The sequence below is a fragment of the Lithobates pipiens genome, unplaced genomic scaffold (assembly GCF_037356315.1).
Source record: "Lithobates pipiens isolate NorthernLeopardFrog02 unplaced genomic scaffold, aLitPip1_a1.2 Scaffold_18, whole genome shotgun sequence".
NCBI classification, from domain to species: domain Eukaryota; kingdom Metazoa; phylum Chordata; class Amphibia; order Anura; family Ranidae; genus Lithobates; species Lithobates pipiens.
This window is the reverse complement of record NW_027507758.1, coordinates 603813259-603837279: the sequence shown is the minus strand read 5'-3', so window position 1 is coordinate 603837279 and position 24021 is coordinate 603813259. Positions and strand designations below refer to the sequence as shown.

At 42.5% G+C, this 24021-nt stretch overlaps 1 protein-coding gene across 1 annotated transcript in view; it reads left to right on the top strand.

The window, feature by feature from the left end:
• LOC143989207 (dnaJ homolog subfamily C member 27-A) overlaps window positions 1-21294 on the top strand; it is a 40281-nt gene extending 18987 nt beyond the window's left edge. The window contains exons 5-8 of the mRNA XM_077489257.1: window positions 1323-1487; window positions 4413-4535; window positions 12112-12272; window positions 15875-21294. Of these exons, the coding sequence (XP_077345383.1) occupies window positions 1323-1487; window positions 4413-4535; window positions 12112-12272; window positions 15875-16007 (582 nt within the window). The 3' untranslated portion in view covers window positions 16008-21294. The remainder of the gene's footprint in view (window positions 1-1322; window positions 1488-4412; window positions 4536-12111; window positions 12273-15874) is intronic.
• Window positions 21295-24021: the final 2727 nt, after the last annotated feature.

Genomic DNA, 24021 nt, shown 5'->3' with positions numbered 1-24021 from the left:
AGGCATGCGTTATTTGCGTGCAAATGATGCTGAGCCTCCACGATGGAATGAAAGGGATGGGCCAGGGACGGTCAGGCTGGGGGAGGAAAGCGCTAGATGATGCTGGACGTCCTTTAGCCAGAAAATTAAGGGGACTGTATGTGGCTTGCTGCAGCTTCTAATGCACGTTACCAGAAGCTCACAGTGTGCAGTGATATCAGGAGTAAACCATTTCAGTCCAGGAGAGGAGCCGCTGCAACTCTGCAAGGCTGAAGGGAAGGTCGGAGGTCCACGTCAAAACAAACAGTATCCTACTTTCGATTTCTATGGTGACATACAGCTGGTTAAATGTTACATCTGTTCAGCTAGAATGCTGCAGGCTACAAATAAAGTTGGAAGCTGTAACAATGCCAGGGATTTATTCCATCGGTAACTGTGAACAATGTATTTGTGGCATCCGGTTCTTCTCTATGCATAAAATAAATTCCATATGTATGTCTTGAGCATTGACAACGACACAACGAGTTATCAACGCATTATTTGTAATATGATTATCTCCTATGATCATCAGCTCCATCTAGTGGCATGAGTTACCTCAAAGATCGAAAAAAACAAAAAAACTTTTTGGCCACTAGAGGGAGCGGACAATTACTGAAGATAATTATAGTACAAATAATATGGTGAGAATTTATTGCGCCTCCATGATTGCTTAAAGCCCAACTCCGAGCAAGAAAACTCTTAGCACAGCCCCACTGCAATGTTTCACTGCTCGTTTTTGTCTAGGGGAGAAGAGAAAATAGATGCCTAGTCCTCCAATCCTCCTCACACAAAACTTCGGCTCCTGTTGCGCCCCCCCCCCCCCCCCCCCAATTCTGGGATTGTTCCTGACGTCATCAAGCCTATAAAACTGCTCTGAACGTGAGGAGGTCAGGAACAGTCCATCACTGGATTGTGGGGGTGCGCTGTTTTGCTGCTGGAGCAGAGGATCGGGTGGGTGTAAGCTTTCTGGTTGCCCCTGAACAAGACAAGAAGTTGGGAAAAACGTTGGGGAAAATGTTTTTTCTATGTAGACCCCTTTGTTTGCATGGTAACTTTTTTTACGCATCACACTGTTTACATTGCATTTTGTGAATGAAACTTGCAACACTATGGATTGCTTCCACAATATCAATAGAAGTGTTGCAGAGCTACTAACCAAGTCATGGAGTTGTTGAAAAATTCAATGAGTGGACTTTTTTTATTATTACCAATTCTATGTATTATGCAGCTGATTGTCCTTCAGAGGAGGTTTTAGATGTTCTCATTCTTCTCTCTCCGGGAACTCTCTCCCCCCCCCCCTCCAGGTACGGAATGAATTCTATAAGGACACGCAGGGTGTGATTCTGGTGTATGACGTGGGCCTAAAAGAGTCCTTCGATAGCCTGGATGCCTGGCTAGCAGAGATGAAGCAGGAGCTGGGCCCTCAGGGGAACATTGAGAATGTCGTCTTTGCCGTCTGTGCGAACAAGGTGAGCGAGGGTTAAAGACCATAATTGATGTCATAGCTACACTTTGTGTTCAAAGGTTTTTAGACACTTGGTCATCCGGTGGTTGTTGGAGATTTCTTCCCTCCTCCCCTTTCCAGCAACTCTCTGGAGGAGGCCATTTTGGTAGAGGCAGGGCTTTGCTTCCTCATGTTAGATCTGCCCTTCTAATGACTGGTGGGATAATGGTGAAGCACAGATCCACCTTTTCTCTTTCCAGTGCTTGTCTCTGTGTGGAGGAGGCCATCTTAGTAGAGGCAGGGCTTTGCTTCCTCATGTCAGATCTGCCCTTCTAATGACTGGTGGGATAATAGTGAAGCACAGATCCACCTTTTCTCTTTCCAGTGCTTGTCTCTGTGTGGAGGAGGCCATCTTAGTAGAGGCAGGGCTTTGCTTCCTCATGTCAGATCTGCCCTTCTAATGACTGGTGGGGTATGGATGAAGAAGCAGCAGAAGAGGTGGAGGAAACTCGGATCCACCTCTCCGTCCCATTCCATAACGCTCTGTGTGTGGAGAAGGCCATCTTGGTAGAGGCAGGGCTGAATTTTTTAATATTAGGACACTTACCTGTCCAGGAATCCAGCGGTGTCTTCATCCGAGCCGATTTTTCAAACGGCTCTCGGGAGCTGACACAGCCACCTCATGTAAAAGAAAGCAGCAGTGAAGCCTTGTGGCTTCGCAGTCTGTTCCCTACTGAGCATGCTCAAAAAGTGATGTGCTTTGTAAATGGCCCGGCGAAAGGGGAGGGGATGAACTTTTGGATGACCTCGCTCGGTGTGGCAAAGTCAGTCAGAAGTGGGAGTGGGTGCCTGAAATGTGGCATTGGAGGGGGGAGTATGCAAATAAGCAGAGCTTCCCCTTTTGAGTGGAGCTTTGTGTTAAGTTTGCATTTCCAGTGGCAGACAGTAGTAGTTCAGAAACGTGATTTTAGTGTCCTTTTTTAAACCATACAAATTCTAGAATAAAATATACACCAATCAGCCATAACCTTTTGACCACTCATTTAATATTGACTAGGTCCCTGTATTGCTGCCATAACAGCCCTGACCCATCAAGGCTTGGACTCTAGACCTCTGAAGGTATGCTGTGGTATCTGCCACCAAGCCGTCAGTAGCAGATCCTATAAGTCCTGTAAGCTGTGAGGTGGGACCTCCTATGAATCGGAATTGTTTTTCCAGCACATCCCACAAATGCTCGATTGGGTTGAGATCTGGAGAATTTGGAGGCCAAATCATCACCTGTTGTGATCGAGGCATTGTGCTGAAACGCGTAGCTGTTTTTATCCACCTATATATACAGTAGTAATAAAGATTATTTATTTTGCTGGATTCTGAAGTTGCCAGCTACCTTTTTTCTTTACCATTCTTGAACCAGATGCAGATCGCCACCATTAGTAGTTAAAAAAAAAAATCCAACAGTTTGTAGACGTTATAACTTTTACACAAGCCAATCAATATACATTTATTGGGATTTTTTTTTTTTTTTTTTACCAAAAATATGTAGTAGAATACATATTGCCCTAATTTTATGAAGAAATTTAGATTTATTTATTTATTTTTTTTTTACTTTTTTTTTTTTTTTATTGGATGCGTTTTATAGCAGAAAGTAAAAAATATTATTTATTTTTTTGTTTATAGCGCAAAAAATAAAAACCAGAGGTGATCAAATACCACCAAAAGAAAGCTCCTATTTATGGGGAAAAATTTTATTTGGGTACAGCGTCACACAACTTTGCAATTGTTAGTGAAAATAAAACAGTGCCGTATTGCAGAATGCATTAAAGTGGAGTTCCGCCTAATTTTATTTACTTTTTTTAAAGTCAGCAGCTACAAATACTGCAGCTGTTGACTTTTAAAATAAGGACACTTACCTGTCCAGGGCGCCCGCGATATCGGCACCCGAAACAGACCGGCTCCTCGGCTCTTGGGTAGAGGCGCCGCCATCTTCAGTAAAGGAATCGGGAAGTGAAGCCTTGCCTTCCCTACTGTGCAACTTACGCTGCGCGATCCCACTGGTCCTCTGTCTTCTGGGACCTGTGTGTCTCCCAGAAGACAGCGGGGGTGGGGGGGGGGGGAGAGAAGAGAGAAGGCACCAGAAGTGGCCTAGATACCTGTGGGTGGCTCGGCTATCTATGCCCGGAAGTGGGTGCAAAATACCTGTATTAGACAGGTATCTCCTCCCACCCCCCTGAAAGGTGCCAAATGTGCCGGGGGGGGGGGGAGATTCCGAAAAGTGGAAGTTCCATTTTTTTGGGTGGAACTCCGCTTTAAGATAAAAAAAAAACACCTGCCTTTACAACCCCTTTTAAAATCAATAAAAAAAACCCCCAAAAAAACTTCTGCCTTTAGAATCACTTTAACTTAGCCCATTCTCTATCCAGGGATGTTGCACGGAGTGTTGGCTGTCCGGGACTACCCTCCTGATTTGCTGAGACACAGCAGTGGGCGTCATTGGCTCCCGCTGCTGTCAATCAAAGTCAGTCAGAGAGAAGGGGTGGGGCCCAGCCTTGCTCCATGTCTGAATGGACACACAGAGCAGCAGTTCGGCTTGGGAGCCCCTATAGTGAGCTGCTTGCTGTGTGGGGCAGGAGGGAGGGTCAGAAGCGCAATCTAGGGACCTGAGAAGAGGAGGATCTGGTCTACTCTGTGCAAAACTGCTACAAAGAGCAGGTAAGTATAACATGTTTGTTATTGTTAAACAATAAAAAAAGACTTAAATGTCACTTTGTAATTTTTATCAACGAAATTAACACTAGTGTACATGTATGAGAGCCGACATGGTAAGTAGCTAGAGAACAAATGCAATCTATAAAGGACGATCTGAATGGCTAAAAGTTGGGTACGAGGTTTAATTTGATGTCTACATTAGATATCTGGCTCTTACAGTATGTAATCTGTCTGCTTCTTCCAGATTGACTGCGCAAAGCATCGCTGCGTGGACGAAAGTGAGGGTCGGCTGTGGGCGGAGAGCCGCGGCTTCCTGTACTTCGAGACCTCAGCACAGAGCGGAGAGGGGATTAATGAGATGTTCCAGGTACTGTCCGCATCTGGATTGTGGGTTCTCCTGCTTTGCTTCACCTTGCCTGCAGAGCCCCCAGTGATGGGGGAGACTGAGCCCCAGAGCTTTGTACTAGTGACATTGTTACTGTACCTCTTCCTCCCGCTGTTTAGACTGTACCGTGCCAGTCTGACATGCTACATTATGACAGCGATGTTCACCGGGGGGGGAGATCCAGCACTCCTGCTGGGTGACATGGGTAGCAAGGAGAATTAAGCTCCGTATTACCCCCTTCCCGACTGCCATACATACTACAGCCGTGCCCAAAAGTTTTGAGAATGCCGTAAATATGAGTTTTCACAAAGTCTCAGTGTTTTTAGATCTTTTTGTCAGATGTTACTATGGTATACTGAAGTATAATTACAAGCATTTCATAGTTGTCGAAGGCTTTTATTGACATTTGCATGAAGTTTATGCAAAAAGTCAATATTTGTGTTGACCTTTCTTTATCAATACCTCTGCAATTCTCCATGGCATGTTGTCAATCAACTTCTGGTCCACATCCTGACTAATGGCACTAATCACTGCTTGAAGTTTTATCCGTTTTTGGGGGTTTTTTTTTGTTGTTCACACGACTCTTGTGAATTAACCACAAGTTCTTACCCACTTAACAACCGCCCTATAGCCAAATGACGGCTACAGGGCGGTTTCTTAACTCTGGGAGGCCGTCATATGACGTCCTCCCAGAATGCTGCTCTCGCGCGACCCCTGGATCGCGCACTCGAGAGCATCCGTGACCGCTGGGTCCACAGGATCCGGCGCATCACGGTAAACGGCCGCTCATCGCGGCCGTTTACCATGTGATCGCTCCGTCAAATGACAGAGTGATCACTTGTAAACAAACCGGCGTCATGTTATGACGCCGGTTCCTCCCTCCCCTCTCTGTACCCATCGGTACAGCGGAGGGAGAAGAGATCTGTGTCAGCAGCGCTGTGGGCTGCATCTGCAGTGCCCACATCGCTGCTCACCGAAATTTAACCCCTCAATACCCTGCCGATAATACTCTGCAATACCCTGCCGATAATACTCTGCAATACTCTGCCGATAATACTCTGCAATACCCGCCAATACTCTGCCATAAATTGTCATACCCAGCCATACTTGGAGATACTCTGCAATACTCTGCTATACTCGGTGATACCCTGCAATACTCAGCTATACTCGGTGATACCCTGCAATACCCAGCCATAGACGTCCCCCCCCCCCACCCTCCGGTGCTTCTACAGACTCACCAATACGATCAAAGCCAGAATTTATTTATTTATTTTTTAATTTCAGGCTTCTCCAGCCTAGAGGTGACATGCGGGGTCTTATTGACCCCATATCTCACTGTAAAGAGGACCTGTCCATGCCATATTCCTATTACAAGGGATGTTTACATTCCTTGTAATAGGAATAAAAGTGATCAAAAATTTATTTTTGGGGGAAAAAATGTCAAACTAAATAAAGTAAAATGAACAATAAAAATATATATTTTTTTAAAGCGCCCCTGTCCCCATGTGCTCGCAAGCAGAAGTGAACGCATATACGTAAGTCCCGCCCACATATGAAAACTGTGTTCAAACCACATGTGAGGTATCGCTGCGAACGTTAGAGCGAGAGCAATAATTCTAGCCCTAGACCTCCTCTGTAACTCAAAACATGTAACCAGTAAAAAAAAATTTAAAGCGTCGCCTATGGGGATTTTTAAGTAGCGACGTTTGGCGCCATTCCACGAGCGTGTGCAATTTTGAAGAGTGACATGTTAGGTATCTGTTTACTCAGCATAACTTCATCTTTCACATTATGCAAAAATTGGGCTAACTTTACTGTTTTTTTTTTTTGTTTGTTTTTTAAGCACAAAACGTGTTTTCCCAAAAAAACGCATTCGCAAAATTGCTGCGCAAATACCGTGAGTGATAAAAAGTTGCAACGACCACCATTGTATTCTCTTTGCTAAAAAAACATATATAATGTTTTGGGATTCTATGTAATTTTCTAGCAAATAAATGATGATTTTTACATGTAGGGGAGAAATGTCAGAATTGGCCTGGGTGCTCCAGAACGCCTGATGGTGCTCCCTGCATGTTGGGCCTCTGTATGTGGCCACGCTGTGTAAAAGTCTCACACATGTGGTATCGCCATACTTGGAAGTAATAGCAGAATGTGTTTTGGGGTGTAATTTGTGGTATGCATATGCTGTGTGTGAGAAATAAACTGATAATATGACAATTTTGTGGAGAAAAAAAAAAAGGAAAAAAAATCTTGATTTTTCAAAGAATTGTGGGAAAAAATTACAACTTCAAAAACCTCATCATGCCTCTTACTAAATACCTTGGAATGTCTTCTTTCCAAAAAGGGGTCATTTGGGGGGTATTTGTACTTTTCTGGCATGTTAGGGTCTCAAGAATTGAAATAGGCCGTCAGTACTTCAGGTGTGATCAATTTTCAGATATTGGCACCATAGCTTGTGGACAATTTGTACTTATTTTTACCAAAGATATGTAGTAGTATAAATTTTGGCCAAAATTTATGAAGAAAAAATTACTAATCTGCCAAATTTTATAACTGAAACGAAGAAAAATTCATTTTTTTTACAGAATTTTCGGTCTTTTTTTTTTTTTTTTTTTTATAGCACAAAAAATTTAAAAACCCAGCGGTGATTAAATACCACCAAAAGAAAGCTCTATTTGTGTGAAAAAAAGGACAAAAATTTGATATGGGTACAGTGTTGCATGACTGAGTAATTGTCATTCAAAATGTGAGAGCACCGAAAGCTGAAAATTAGTCTGTTAAGGGTGTTTAAGTGCCCAGTGGTCAAGTGGTTAATGGGATTAACCTCTTCCCATCCGCGCTATAGCCGAATGACGGCTACAGCACGGACCTACTTTGCCGGGAGGGCGTCAGAAGACATCCTCCTGTGCTCAAGCGGCCTGGGCGCTTGAGGCGCGCTCTGTGATCAGCGAGTTTGAGACTCGACAGATTGGTGTAAGGGGTTGATCCCGCTCCCTTACCACGTGATTAGCTGTCAGCCAATGACAGCTGATCATGTGATGTAAACAGAGGCGGTAACTGGCTATTTTTCAGTGTGAGGAGAGAAAAAAAAGCCCAACACTGGCGGCTGTGAAAGGGACATCCGTCCCAATCGTGGAGAGCCTCTGCAGAGTCATCTGTGCCTACCAGCACCACCTAACAGTGCCACATATCGGTACCACCTATAAATGTCACCAATCAGTGCCCCATCACCATTGCTGCCTCATCAGTGCCACATATCAGGGCTGCCTCATCAGTGTCGCCTTATCTTTGCCCATCAGTGCAGCCTCAGCGAATATCCATGAAGGAGAAAAATTACCTGTTTGCAAAATTTTATAACAAACTATGAAACATGATTTTTTTTTTTTTTTTCTTCAAAATTTTCCATCTTTTTTTGTTTAGCAAAAAATAAAAATCCCAGCTTTGATTAAATATCACCAAAAGAAAGCTCTTTAAGGGTCAAAGTTTGTCACCATTCCACGAATGGGCGCAATTTTGAAGCGTGGCATATTGGGTATCAATTTACTCGGCGTAACATTATCTTTCGCACTATTAAAAAAATTTTTTTTTTAAAACAAACTTTTTACTGTTATTTTGTAATTCAAAAAGTGTATTTTTTCCAAAAAATATTGCGCTTGTAAGACCACTGCGCAAATACTGTGCGCAACGATCGCTATTTTATTCTCTAGGATGTCTGGGGAAAAAAATAATGGTGTTTGGGGGTTCTAAGTAATTTTCTAGCAAACAAAAGATTATTTTAACTTGTAGGCCTGGTCCTTAAGTGGTTAAACAAAACAGAGCAAAAAGGAGAGAGAACGTTTTGTGACTCTCGGGTGAGTTAGAGACGTAGAAGTCTATCCATCACTAGCTGTGATGGGGCAATACTAGAGTTATCCAGCCAAGGCTGCCAGGTGAGGTTAAACTTTGACGCAGCATTCCTATGAAGGTAGGCCAGTTATTCCCTGAGAAGGGGGGATTTCACAGGCAACCCATTGTTTTTTTGGTAGGCACGGTAGACGCTATCTAGTGCCGGGCTATCAACTACAGTAACCTACTAGTTATGATATATACATCCTTTGGATACACCAATTGCTCCTAGAAGGCACAACAAAGGGGTTGAAGGTATAGGCACCTGGGCTAGATCAGAGATAAGCTTCAGTACGCGTCAGCCCAATGGCATTTACGTTTTGAGCATTGCCAGATCATATGAATAAAGTCGCCTTGGTGCACCTTACACTTTGGTCACAGGGGAGAATCTTTCTGGCCCCATTTATATAATCTCTCAGGCATCCGATGGACTCTGTGCAGGATAGGCAATTGCGAGAATTTATGGGAGGCTGAGACAGAAAACTACAGAAATTGATTCCAAAGCCATATCCCACTGGTCTCCATCTATATCCCCAATTTCAGTCACCCATCAAGACCTGCATTTTACAGATGCATAATCCTGAATGGAAGACGAGAATGCTAAATACACCCTAGATATTAGGCCCTTCCAAGCATCAGCCTGGCATACCTCCAGCAGCAGAGAAGAGGTAGATATGGTTAAGTGTTTGCTTTTGTATCTGTATAGCATGTCTGAGCTGACGGAATTGATAACAGCACTTAGAAAGCCTGAATTCTGTGCACAACTGAGCAAATGACTTCAACACATCACCAGTATACAGCTGTGGGAAAAAAAAAATCAAACCTAATTTTGGCTCCATGTAGAAAATCCATGTAATTTGTTCAATTTGGGGTATTTCGGATTATTCCACGGAGGGGTGAACTCTAAAGGGCCCTTAACAGACAGTGCCTCTTGAGCTGCTCACCATACTTTGCTAAGGAGAGTAGCCATCGGGGGTGTACTCGGCAGGTCCATCTCTATATGGGAGCCAGCTTTTAAAATAGGGCTAGACAAAGATACCAATTGTACTATAGGATCTAAGTTATCATCCTGCCCCCAGCCAGCAAACTGGTATTTGGGATGCCAAAAAGTACATTCTAGTCAATGGGAATGTTTGACCATTCTTCCAAAAGGGCATTTGTGAGGTCAGTTACTGATGTGAATGAGAAGGCTTGGCTTGCGGTCTCCTCTCTAATTCATCCCAAAGGTGTTCTATCGTGTTGAGGTTGGGACTCTGTGCAGGCCAGTCAAGTTCCTCCACCCCAAACTCGCTCAACCATGTCTTTACGGACCTTGCTTTGTGCAGTCATGTTGGAACAGGAAGGGGCCATCCCCAAACTATTCCCACAAAGTTGGAAGCATGAAATTGTCCAAAATGTCTTAGTATGCTGAGGCCTTAAGAATTCCCTTCACTGGAACCAAGAGGCCAAGCCCAACTCCTGAAAAACAACGCCACACTATAATCCCCCCTCCACCAAATGATTTGGACCAGTGCACAAAGCAAGGTCCATAAAGACATGGATGAGCGAGTCTGGGGTGGAGGAACTTGACTGTCCTCAACCCGATAGAACACCTTTGGGATGAATTAGAGCGGAGACTACGAGCCAGTCCGCCTTGTCCAACATCAGTGCCTGACCTCACAAATGCTCTTCTGAAAGAATGGTCAAACATTCCCATAGACACACTCCTAAACCTTGTGGACAGCCTTCCCAGAGGAGTTGAAGCTTTTATAGCTGCAAAAGGTGGGCCAACTCAATATTGAACCCTACGGACTAAGACTGGGATGCCATCAACGTTCATGTGCGTGTAAAGGCAGGCGTCCCAATACTTTTAGTAATATAAATATATATAACTCTGTGTGTGTGTGTGAGATATATATATATATATATATATATATATATATATATATATATATATATATATATATATATATATATATATATATATATATATATATATATATATATATATATATATATATTATTTATATATTATTTATATAAAAATCTGTGTAAGGGTGGGCCAACTCAATATTGAACCTTAGACTAAGACTGGGATGCCATCAATGTACGTGTAAAGGCAGGTGTCCCAATACTTTTGGTGTATAGATATATATAGATAGAGGTGTGTATATATATAGATATAGATATAGATATAGATATAGATATAGATAGATATAGATATAGATATAGATATATATATATATAATACACCTCTATCTATCTCTCTATTAGTGTATGTATGTAAAAAAGCAGAAGAGGGATTGCTGCATGAACAAAAGTAAATTTACTGATAAAATTTACATCATATCAGGTATAATTCAGGTGAAGTTTCGGGGCTAAGCATGATATCGCCCTTCCTCATGACCACATACCTGCAATGCGGACCAAAAAAAGGGTCCCGTGCGAGTTTGCGGCGGGTGCGATGCGAATTCAGCCATACTATCTGTATGGCTGAACTCGCATCGCACAGAGATCGGATGTGATTTGCAGTGCGGTGCGAATCGCATCCGGTTTTTTGCTTCCGCAGCAGTGTGAACCCAGCCTAAAGGCTTATAGCTCACATCTATCTTTAATCAATTAATTACATTCAGCTGGAATCAATCTCCACAAACCACCCCTTGTATCTCTCATACATCATTTTTATATCTATGGGTATAGCTGAACAATAGCTAAAAAATGGGACAAAAGGATGCCTTCCCTTGATAGTATGCTGAATCATGTAGTTCATCCAAAAAAATACAAAGAAAACATAATCAATGGATATGCAAAATTAATTTGTATATTCACATACCATAAAAAAAAACTAAACCACAAACCAAGAAATCTCATCTGGCAGATCGGTCAACACATATAGAGACTTATACCATCCTATAATCATAAAAATAATGATCTTTATTTTTATGATTATAGGATGGTATAAGTCTCTATAGGTGTTGACCGATCTGCCAGATATTGGCCGATACAATCCCACATTATGAGATTTCTTTGTTTATTATCTATACTATACTATCATCAAGGGAAGGTGTCCTTTTGTCCCGTCTTTTAACTATTGTTCAGCTATACCCATAGATATAAAAATGATGTATGAGAGATGCAAGGGGTGGTTTGTGGAGATTGATTCCAGCTGAATGTAACTAATTGATTAATGATAGATGTGAGCTATAAGCCTTTATATGTGAAGTTGGTTACAATTTTTATTGCAGGTATGTGGTCATGAGGAAGGGCGATATGCTTAGCCCCGAAACGTCACCTGAATTATAAATTTACCTTTGTGCAGCAATCCCTCTTCTACTTTTTTTATATTGAGTCTTTGGGACGGACTCGATTGCTGGCACACCTGTTTCACTGAACGTGTGTGCATCTCACCTACTACTATATATATATATATATATATATATATATATATATATATATATATATATATATATATATATATATATATATATATATATATAATTATTTATGTGTATATGTGAGTGTATATCTATCTCTATATTCTCTGTATAGATAGCTATTGAAAGCATTCCTACATTACATTGCTGCACACCTGCCTAAAACATTTGCACGGTACTATATGTGTTTGGAAAGCATTTCAAAATGTTCCTGCTTTCATCTGGCAAGCTAATAACCCCTCGTCTCCCTCCTCTCTAAGGCCTTCTACTCTGGCATCGTGGATTTATGTGACAACGGAGGAAAGAGGCCCATGTCATCCATCAACGTTGGATTTACTAAAGAGCAGGCGGATTCTATACGCCGTATCCGAAACAGCAAAGACAGCTGGGACATGCTGGGTGTGAAGCCGGGTGCCACAAGGTAACATATCCAGAGATGCTTTCTCTGTCCATCACCTGCCCTGGGTGTGGATTGAGATCGGGGTGCACTGAATCGGTCTATAGCCCATTCAATACTCGGATTCTTAAAGTGTATGTAAACCTCAACAAGAAGCCTCTTATTTGTCCCTTTTTGTTCTGTCATGTACCATTGAAAGCATTTTGTGACATCCGTTAGGTAAGTGCACACACAAAATACCTGTTGATCCTGCCAGACATCTTGTCTGATGATAACTTCTTGTGCTTGTGCTGCACTCTTGTCCTGTAGTCCTCAAATAAAACTGGGAACAACGTAAATCTCCCCTCTGTGTTTATGAAGCAAAGGAAAAAAGGAGGTTTCTCTTGTCCTGATACAGTATAGTGACTAAGCACTGCCAGTCTAAGACAGGAAGTGTGTTACTGGCAGGATCACTGGGTAAAAATAATTAGGTAAAAAAAAAATGCAGCTACCACATCTGGAGAGCACATGGAAAGAGAAGGATCAGCAATAGAGGGGAGTAACCCTATTACTTTTCCCAACATGGACCCCGTTATCAATTCACTTTCTGAGGGTGAATAGAGGCCATCATTGCTTATCTCTCTATCTGAAAATGCTTCATAGAAAGGTCAGAATTGGTGGCATATCTCTTTCAGACCTTATCTAAACAATTAAGAGTCATGCTAACATGTAAATTAATTGATTGAATCCCATGTGAACAGTTACCCACACTAAGGCCCCTTTCACACGGGCACCTCTGTGGGACGAATTCCGCTTGCTCAGCAGGGCATCGCTTCGCTTCGCTGATCCACCACTGAGCAGGATGATGACGGGTTACGTCTCCGCTCACTGTGCAAAGCAGACACGGACCCAGCCCCATTCTCCTCTGTCGAGTGAAAACTGACCTCCTGCCCATTTGAATCTGATCATATTCAAGGGGTAGGGAACCTTGGCTCTCCAGCTGTTTTGAAACTACAAGTCCCATGAGACATTGCAAGACCCTAACAATCACAAGCATGACTCCTAAAGGCAGAGGCATGATGGGATTTATAGTTTCAAAACGGCTGGAGAGCCGAGGTTTCCCTACCCTGATGGAAAATAGGACCACCGTCCGTCTGGATTTTGTGGATTGGATAGCGACGGATGTCAGTGGACATGTCACCGCTGCTCCATAGGGGAGACTATAGGGTCCAGTCGGGTCGGCCTTAAAAATTGACAGGTGCACCTGCTTGGACAGCTCATGCAACAGGGCCCTAAAGTTGTAAGTTCAAAGTGCAAAAAGCATAAAAGTCCAAATGTGCAATGTTGATCAAAGTCCAACGTGCACCATAAAAAAGATTTATAAACCATTCCTCCTCCTCAGTGGCAAAATAGATGTGTTGAAATCTCCAAATTGTTTACCACCCGCAAGGATTATGTTCCTCGTGACATCACCACCATACGGAGGGAATACACGCTTACTAGATGCAATGTGATCCCATAATTACAGAGAAGTCACATGCTCTTTCATTAGGATACACTGCTTGGAATAGCTCCGTGGCAACTGCTTTGGTTCTCCCACTAAGTGGATGGTGATGGCTGCGGCCTCTGGTTGGTTGCTAGGACAGTGGCGTCACCCGGGAATGGCTGCGCCTGGAAGAATGTTCTCGAATTGCAGGAGGGTGAGGAAGCGAAGAGAAAACATCGGGTTCAGAGCGACAGCCAGAGCCCTAAGCAGAAGTCCGGCATCTCCGCTGCCCAAGGCTCTTCCTGCCACTTGCTAGGGAGGGCACTCGTTGGGCTGCTCTCTTAAACCAGCTTTGCGTATCTTGGTCTTGTCCCCTGCTTCCTCCTCACTGGCTGTGATTGACAGCAGCAGGAGCAAATGGCGCTCTCTGCTGTCTCTGAACCTATGAGGAGCAAGAGAGCTGGTACTCTTGTGCATAGCACTGGGTCAGGATTGGGCTTTGTGTGTGTGTGTATGTGTGTGTGTATATATATATATATATATATATATATATATATATATATATATATATATATATATATATATATATATATATATATATATATATATATATATATATATATATATATGTATGTGTATATATATGTATGTATATATATATATATATATATATATATACATACATATTAGTACAGTATCTCACAGAAGTGAGTTACACCCCTCACATTTTGGTATATATTTTTATATCTTTTCATGTAACAACACTGAAGAAATTACACTTTGCTACAATGTAAAGTATTGAGTGTACAGCTTGTATAACTAACTGTAAATTTGCTGTTCCCTCAAAATAGCTCAACACACACAGCTATTAATATACAAAAATGAGTATAGCGCTAAATAATGCGGCCAAATCAATGGAACGTCTATTTCCCAAAGACAACTTCTGGATATGACGCTGAGCATGTGTAGTCAACTGCTCTGGTCGACCACGACGAGGCCTGTTCTGAGTGCAGCCTGACCTGTTATACCGCTGTATGGTCTTGGCCACCATGCTGCAGCTCAGTCTCATGGTCTTGGCAATCTTCTTATAGCCTAGGCCATCGTTTATGTAGAGCAACAATTCTTTTTTACAGATCCTCAGAGTTCTTTGCCATGTTGAACTTCCAGTGACCAGTATGAGAGAGTGAGAGCGATAACACCAAGTGTAACGCACCTGCTCCCCATTCACACCTGAGACTTTGTAACACTAACCGGGGAGAGAAATGGCTAATTGGGCCCAATTTGGACATTTTCACTTAGGGGTGTACTCACTTTTGTTGCCAGTAGTTTAGACATTAATGGCTGTGTGTTGAGTTATTTTGAGGGGACAGCAAATTTACACTTTTATACAAACTGTACACTCACTAGTTTACATTGTAGCAAAATGTAATTTCTTCAGTGTTGTCACATGAAAAGATATAAGAAAATATTTACAAAAATGTGAGTGGTGTACTCACTTCTGTAAGATACTGTGTATATATAGGGGGGGGGGGGGATCTGCCCTTCTTCTTCTTTTTTTTTTTTTTTACCAACAAGTAAGCTTATAATAAACCTTACGTGTAGGTTCAATAAATATCTCCAAAACCTGCAACTTTTAGGAGATATTCCAGTGAGCAGCAGCCAGTGACGTCACCCGCGCATGTGCTCTAATGGAAGGGTATACCCATGCTGTTGCCTCGGTGCTGTGTGCCGTGGCCATATCTCCCACGCCCATGTGCGGGTGTGACATCATCGCGGCTTAGCCTTTCAAGCCGCCGCATCCAGCGAAAACAGAAGGAAGACCAGGTGAAAATCGAAAATGCTTCGACTACGGGCATATGGTAGGTGTGATAGTCCGGTGTCAGCCATATAGTAAATCTGTATTTTGGAGAATGCAAAAAGACTGGACAGAAATGCTCAGAATTTCAAGGTGGGCGGGAAAATAGCCAGAAAATGTGGCAGGTAGAGCCCATCACTGGGATCCTCAAAGGATATAAGAGCCCATGGTGTTGAATCCACCGGTACCTGAAAATATATCACCTTGAGTGCATGGGCATTCCTTGCTTTGTTGTTTCTTGTAAAAAAAAAAAAAAAAAAAAATGTAAAGCTTTTATGGGGCTATGAATATATATTTTTTTTGCAGGGATGAAGTGAATAAAGCATATCGCAAGCTGGCTGTGCTCCTTCACCCGGACAAGTGCGTGGCACCAGGAAGCGAAGATGCCTTTAAGGCCCTCGTGAACGCTCGCACGGCTCTTCTGAAGAACATAAAGTAAAGCCAAGTTCCTTTTTCTGCCCCCAGAGGCACCGATGTCAAAGGACTGTCACCTCGAGGCTCCTCCCCTTGAGGATCATCCACTCTAGATGATTGTATCCCAGGGGGCGCCCTCACCTTGTGAACGATACACACTGGCTGGTTTTCTTACACTTTTTATGGCATGCAGACACGATCTAGACTTCCCTCCATTAACACTCGCCAAGTGTGTGGATTATACACATTTGGGGGGGGGGGGGGGGGGTCTGCCTCCCCTCATTTCATTTAATGTGGTTTAAGCACAAGCATTGGGTAATTTTATTTTTATGGTGTTTTTTTTTTATTTTGCTTTTGTTATTTTGTTGTCTTTCTGTAAGTAACAGAGAAGTGTAGCCAGGTAGATGCTGTAGGGGCCAAAGCTTCCACCAAAATCAGTATGCATGTCTGTTAGAGGAAAACACAGACGTCAACAATGCACCATTTGGTGGAGGTACTTTTGGGTGGCGACAATGCTGAGGCACTATACCATTGGTTTAAAGCAGGAGTCTCCAAACATTCTAAACACATGGCCAGTTCACCGCCCTTCAAACCTGGGGGGGGGGAGAATCTGTCTAGCCAGTGGGAGTAGAAGATGTCCGGGTGTCAGTGCAGGTAAACCATGCCACATCTTTGGTGCCATTGGGAGGAATGGTGTCCTTGGGGGGGGAAATGGTGTCCTATTGTTGTCATTGGGAGAAATGGTGCCCCATTATTGGTGTCATTGGTAGGAATACTGTCCCATTGTTGGTGTAATTGAGAAGAATGGTGCCCCATCGTTGGTGTCAGTGGGAAGGATTGTTCCCTATCATTGGTGTTAGTGGTAGGTTAGTGACCCATGTTTGGTGTCCATAAAAGGAACCGTCCCCCATCATTGGTGTCCAAGGAAGGAATAGTGCCCCATTGTTGTTTTCAGTGGGAGAAGTACTGCCCCATCATTGGTTTCATTGGGAGGAGTAGTGCCCCATCAATGGTATCAGTGGAAAGAATTGTTCCCTATCAATGGTGTCATTGGGAGGAATAGTAATGTGGTGTTTGTGTCAGTGGATGTAATAATACCTCAAGGGAAGGATAAAGTCAAGCAAATGGCTACATCTGGAGACCACTATTCTAAAGCAATGTAATGTTGTCGTAATTAAATGCATAAAGAGAATCAACAAATAGTAGGAAAATTACAAAGCTTTGAAATATAACGTTTATAGGAAAGGTTGTTACATCTTAAGTATGCACATACTCCTTTTTAATTTTTGGGTAGATATCCACTTTTAAAGAAAAGGTGCATGGTTTTTAGGACAGATAAGATAACTGGTTTACAAGAGGCACAACATATGCCTTCTACATCAAACTGGGACATGGTCGGAAACCTATCTGCTACTTGTGTGAATAGAAACACGCTTTCCTGGCACTCAGTAGAACTGAACAAGTGGTTTGGAGAAGCTATGAAATGTCTTCAACATTACAGAAAAAGTCCAGTAGAATGTGACCGACTGCTACTAACTTTAAGGTTTAAAGAACATGTTCAAGTCTTCAACCAAAAACTCACATTTCACATTCAGAAGCTTTGACTTTTTAAAAAGTCCGGTCATCATTGGACAAGTGAGTAAGGGTTGTAAAGGAATCTTTTTTATTAGAGTAGGAGCAATTTTTTGGGTTGTTTTTTTTTGTGGTATGGGACTTCCTGGCGAGATGGAGATAAAAACCTGACGACTCTTCCTTACCCAAAATGAGAAGGTTTGAGCCAGAATTGGTCTTTAACAGTAAAAAAAAAAAAATCACCCAGAAAGGAGAGTTCATTAACAAAATAAACCTTCACCTTACAGATGGCACCAGTGTGCTGCTGTTCAATACTGTAATTGTCATATACAATCAAAGTATTAAAATATAATATAAGAGAAGCGTTTTTATTAACTGTGTACCAGAAAACTCTATATATAAACATAAATATATTCTTAAATATAAAAATGATCTTCTGTCGTGAGATCGGCTTCTGTAGAACAGACGGCTCTGTACGCTGGGTAAAAGTTGTCTGATTCCTGCTAATTTCGACCAATTTTTCGGTCCTTGTGTACAAGGCTTTACTCAAAGCCTGAACAGAAGTGCAGGGAGTAGAGGAGACTGTAGAATTGTAGAATGGGGCAGAAAAAAAATCCAAGACGGGTAGAGATGGATACCCTATAACAATACCTGAATGAGTGGTGCCTGTTTTTGGTGGAGCTATGCTTTTTGTAGACCTTGATGAAAGTCAGGTTTGACCTGTCTGGTAAGCAATTTTCTGACATGGTAACGGAATATCCATAATGAAAATTAGGAGCGTGCTAAATTAATTGGAAGCAGATCTGCCATTTTTATGGGACTATATTTATTTAATTGCATTTAAGATGTAGGCCAAGCCTCTTGAATTAAAATTTACAGAGGACCACTTGGTAAAATTTTCCAGTAGAGGTCTGCTCTATAACACTTCACAGCCCCCTTTTACATCCCCCCTGTACATCAGTGTCTTCAGCCTACCCTTCACATCACAGTCCCCCCTGTACTGAATGTCTTCAACCTACCCTTCGCATGACAGTCCCCCTCTTTACAAAAGTGCCCTCATCCCCCCCCCCTTTTTACATGACAGTCCCCCCTGTACATCATTGTCTTCAGCCTACCCTTCACATCACAGTCTCCCCTGTACATGAATGTCTTCAGCCTACCCTTCACATCACAGTCCCCCTCTTTACAAAAGTGCCCTCATCCCCCCTTTACATGACAGTCCCCCCTGTACATCAGTGTCGTCAGCCTACCCTTCACATCACTGTCCCCCTCTTTACATTAGTGTCCTCAGCCCCCTTCACATCAGTCTCCCCTGTACATCAGTGTCTTCAGCCTACCCTTCACATCAGTCCCCCTCTTTACATCAGTGTCCTCAGCCCCCCTTCACATCACAGTCCCTCCGTACATGAATGTCTTCAGCCTACCCTTCAAATCACAGTCCCCCTCTTTACAAAAGCGCCCTCAGCCCCACCTTTGCATCACCGCCCCCCATACATCCGTGTCTTCAGCCCATCCTTCATATCTCTGCACCCTCTTTGCATCACTGTCCATAACCCCCCCCCCCCTTTACACCAGTGTCCACTGTCCCCCTTTACATCACAGTCCCCCTTTAAAGCACTTCAAAAGTGTCCTCAGTTGCCCTTAACATAACAGTCCCCCCTGCACATCAGTGTCTTCAGACTAACCTTTACATCATAGTGCCCTCTTTACAACACTGTCCTCAGCTCTCCCTTCAAATCACCCCTCCTCCCCTTTACATCACAGTTCCACTCCACTTTACATCACAGCCACCCCTTTAAAGCAGTTCAACCGTATCAATTCCCTTTCACATTATATAGTACCTCCTTTACACACCACAAAGCCCCCTTTACACATTTCAGTGCCCCTTTTACACCTTACCTTGCCCCTTTTACACATTACCGGGCCCCTTGCAATCATAGCCCCCTTATCCTCTTTTACATCACGGTGCCCCTTTCATTTGCAGCCTCCCCTTCACAGTCCTACCAGGGCAGAGGCACATAGCATCTGTGTGTGTTCTGTGTGTGTTCTCTCAGTACCTCTCACCCCTGCCTGCTGTGAGTATGATAGCGGGATCCCGAGGGAGAACACCCAGGCTGAAAAGTAGCATGGCTGCGATCCGGATAGGACTGTTGCTCGGTCCGGGTCTGGACCGAACGTGGTCCGCCATTTAGTGAACCCTGATATAGACGTTTTGTCTGCTGTCCTGGATTAGATGTCTACCAGAAAGCGTTACTCCAGCAAAACAGTTTCTTTTTATAGTTTTGTGCAAAGTGGGTACAGGTTCGATGCTGTGACGAGATTATAACCTTGTGTGCGTCCTTGGCACTTGTTCACTGGACAGGAAGTGCGAGGAACCCCATCCAGTGGGGGACAATTACAGGCTAATAAGGATTAGTCACTTCCCTGCTGTATCTAAATAAAGTTTGCTCTTTTACCCCCTTTCCGTCTGCAGTCCCTATATTATTGTTCATCAGCACAATACCAAGGGCCAGGAACACTGTACATTAATAAAGGTGCACACTTTGAGAGCCAACAGCGGACATTGTACCCGGAGCTACCTCTCAAACTCTGCTGTCACTGGCAATTAGTTGTCTATCATTAGTGACATAGTGATCAGGCTGAAGGATTCATTGATAAAATAAACCTTCAACCTACAGATGGCACTGCAGTGTGCCTCTGTTTTATACTGTAATTGTCAGATACAATCAAAGTATTAAAATAAAATATAAGAGAAGAGTTATTATTAAACATGTACCAAAAATATTGAGATATATATATATATATTAAATATAAAAATTATTTAGGAAGACAAATTAGTCAAATATTTATTGTCACGTTAACTGACGCATGACGCTGCTAAATTTGCCAGGCCCTCTAGGCATCAATGACCACTGGTCAAGATAGGGGTTAGATCTCTCCTCCCTAACCACAAGGGGAATGTACTGTAAATGAGTGAAACAAACCATTTTAATAATAACATTTAAGGTATTCAGATATTTCCTTCTTTTAGAACTGAGTAACCAGCAATTATAAGGCATGGTCTCTAAGGTAACTTTATGACCTTCTTTGCGAATTGCAAATAGTGAAATGCTTATACTCCATTTACTGGCATTCCATATCATTGGTGTCAAGCAGAAATGAACTTCAGTTTCGGCCTGTTAGTAAGTAAGCACTACTCTGTACCATTTATTTAGTGCCATGTGCTCCCAAATCAGTCATTTCAATTACAAATTCTGATTAATTTACACAGCTGTGAGACTCCATTCACACTTGTAAGACTTGTCATGGGACTTTGGACACCTCAAGTCGCAGCCCATGTGTTTCAGTGGAAGCCGTTCAAATCTATGCAACTTAAAGTAGGTACCTGCACTACTTTGTGACCCTTCATGCAACTTGGGTGCCATAGACTGCGATGTAAACTCTGAAATGTTGCATGAAAATTGCATTTTAATGGTATCAATGTGACAGTAGTGCAGCAAAGTCAACAGCCAAAGTCGCACCTATCTAAAGTTTCAATGGAAATCATGCAGCTTTGGAGTAACAAGTGTGAATGGAGCTTGAATAAGAAACCCACCAAGGAGAGATCGATGAAGCTGTTTTTTGTTTTGTTTTTTGGATTGTTTAAATATGGTTTTATCTTTTAAATATTGTTTATTTTGTACTGTTACTTTGTATATTTTGTGTTTTTAATAGACATAAAATATTTACCTTTCAGTGAAGACTCGCATCTTGATTTTGTTCATTTTAATTTTAATTCCCAATTATTATTGTTATTATACAGGATTTATATGGGGCCAACAGTTTGTACAGCGCTTTTCAATATGAAAGCAGACAGTACAGTTACAATGCAATTCAGTGCAAGAGGAATGAGAGGTCCCTGCTCCGTTAGAGCTTACAATCTAAAAGCAAAGCTCACGTGAGATGCAAAAGATAATAACTTTAGGGAATATTGATGGAGAAGTAGGATAGGCCTCTTTAGGGATCACATAAAGGGGAATAGAGTAGGAGATAGTCGGACAGTTTGAGGGAAAGAGTTTCAGAGGATGGGAGAGGTCCCGGAGAAGTTCTGGAGGTGGGCATGGGAAAAAGTGACGAGTAATGAGGTAAAGATTACTGAGTAATAAACCTTGTTATTTATTCACCAGTTATCCTCAGAATAACTTTGCGTTGGCCATACTATACTACTTGTACTTTAATATTTTGTATGTTTTATGTTTACATTGTTTTACAAACAAATACACATGAATGCTACAATGAGGTGCACAAAAGTGTGAATGTTGCCCCAACTCCTGACGCTATCTCTTGAGATCTCTGCTAAATCCCCAGGTCTGTACACCTGCTGTCCTGATAAAGAGGGGTTCCCACCATCCCAATAATGAGTTTGCAGATCTGTTCACCTGCTGTGCCTATTATGAGGGGTTCCCACCATCCCTGAGCTATGTTCCCAGATCTGTACACCTGCTGAGCCCATTATGAGGGGTTCCTACCATCCCTGTGCTGAATTCATTGGTCTGTATATCTGCTGTGCCCATTATGAGGGGTTCCCACCATTCCTGTGCTGAGTTACCAGGTCTGTACACCTGCTGTGCCCATTATGAGGGGTTCCCACCATCCCTGTACTGAGTTCCTGGGTCTGTATAACTGCTGTGCCCCTTGTGAGTTGTTCTCACCATCCCTGTGCTAAATTTCTAGGTCTGTACACCTGCTGTGTCCATTATGTGAGTTTCCCACCATCTCTGAGCTGACGTTCCAGGTCTGTAGATCTGCTTTGCCCATTCTGAGTGGTTCCCACCATTCTTACACTAAAGGTCTGCACACATGCTGTGCCCATTATGAGGGGTTCCCATCATCCCTGTGCAAAATTTCCAGGTCTGTACTCCTGTTATGAGGGGTTCCCACCATCCCTGTGCTGAGTTCCCAATTCTGTACACTTGCTATGCCTATTATGAGGATTTCCCACCTTCCCTGAGCTGACTTTGCAGGTCTGTATATCTGCTCTGCCCATTCTGAGTGGTTCCCACCATCCTTACACTAAAGGTCTGTACACATACTGTGCCCATTATGAGGGGTTTCCACCATCCCTGTGCTGAGTTACCAGGTCTGTACACGTGCTGTGCCTGTCATGAGGGGTTCCTATTATCCCTGTGCTGAGTTCCTGGGTCTGTACACCTGCTATGCCCATTATCAGGGGTACTGTGCCCATTATGAGGGATTCCCACCATCCTTGTGAAAAAATCCCTAAGCTGAGTTGCCAGGTCTGCATACCTGCTGTGCCCATTCTAAGTGGTCCCCACCATCCTTGTACTGAATGTCTGTACACCTCCTGTGCCCATTATGTGTGGTTCCCACCATCCCTGTGCTGAATTTCCAGATCTGTACATCTGTTGTGCCCATTATGAGGGGTTCCCACCATCCATGTGCTGAATTTCCAGATCTGTACATCCACTGTGCCCATAATGAGGGGTTCCCCCATCCCAGAGGAGTTAATAAAAGATGGCTGGCTATGCAAAGCAAAATTCTCACTTCAGAAACACTTATAAGTGGACAACTAATAAAGATAATAATGTTTCAATGTTTTTATTGATTATTATTGATAAAACAAAAATTGCATGTTACATACACATAGTAAAACATAAATCTGAATATCATTGTAATTATGAAATACAGAATTTGAAAATAAAGCAACAATATGAATTGATATTTGGCATAAGATAGAAATGCATAGATCAATAAAATAAAAATTAAACAAAAAAAAACACACTTGTAAATATCTATCATATAGATGAAATTACTCCAAGCTGGATAAAATTGATTTAAACAACACATGCGTATATATGGAGTCATATTAGTCGCATACCTACATCTCATAAGAAACCAAAAAAAGGTGTAACAAACTAGAGTAATAATGAATCTGTAAATTCCATATTATCTCACGCACCCCTAATGGGATCAAACTGTGCGCGAAAATAATTTGAGTCCTAACATCAGACTATATATAAGGTAGTGGTCTGTGTGGCTTTAATCTGAGCTACAACCAACATGGTTGTCTACCTTATAAGGGATTAGTATCCAGAATTGAGTTAATAAAGATAATAAAAGGCCATCATTTAAAAGGCATAGGAAGGAAACAAACACAATGTAATAATATTCATTGCAGTAGGACGTCACAGGTATGCGACTTCCAGGGATTAACCTTCTTTTCTTGAACCTTTGCAGGAGTCAAGACTGGCTCCATCCACTGTCAGCACTCTAGTAGCAGCTGCAGATGCACTGTACACATACTGATTCCCTATCGAGCCTGAGCGGCCCTCACACTTTTCCCTGGTCACATAAAAAGATCAGTGGTGTCGGTGGGAACTTATCTGAGAGGCAGAAATTGCTCATTGCTCAAGGAACCGCTAGCAACCTCTGGAGGAACCCTAGTTGAGAAAGCCTTTGGTAGAGGC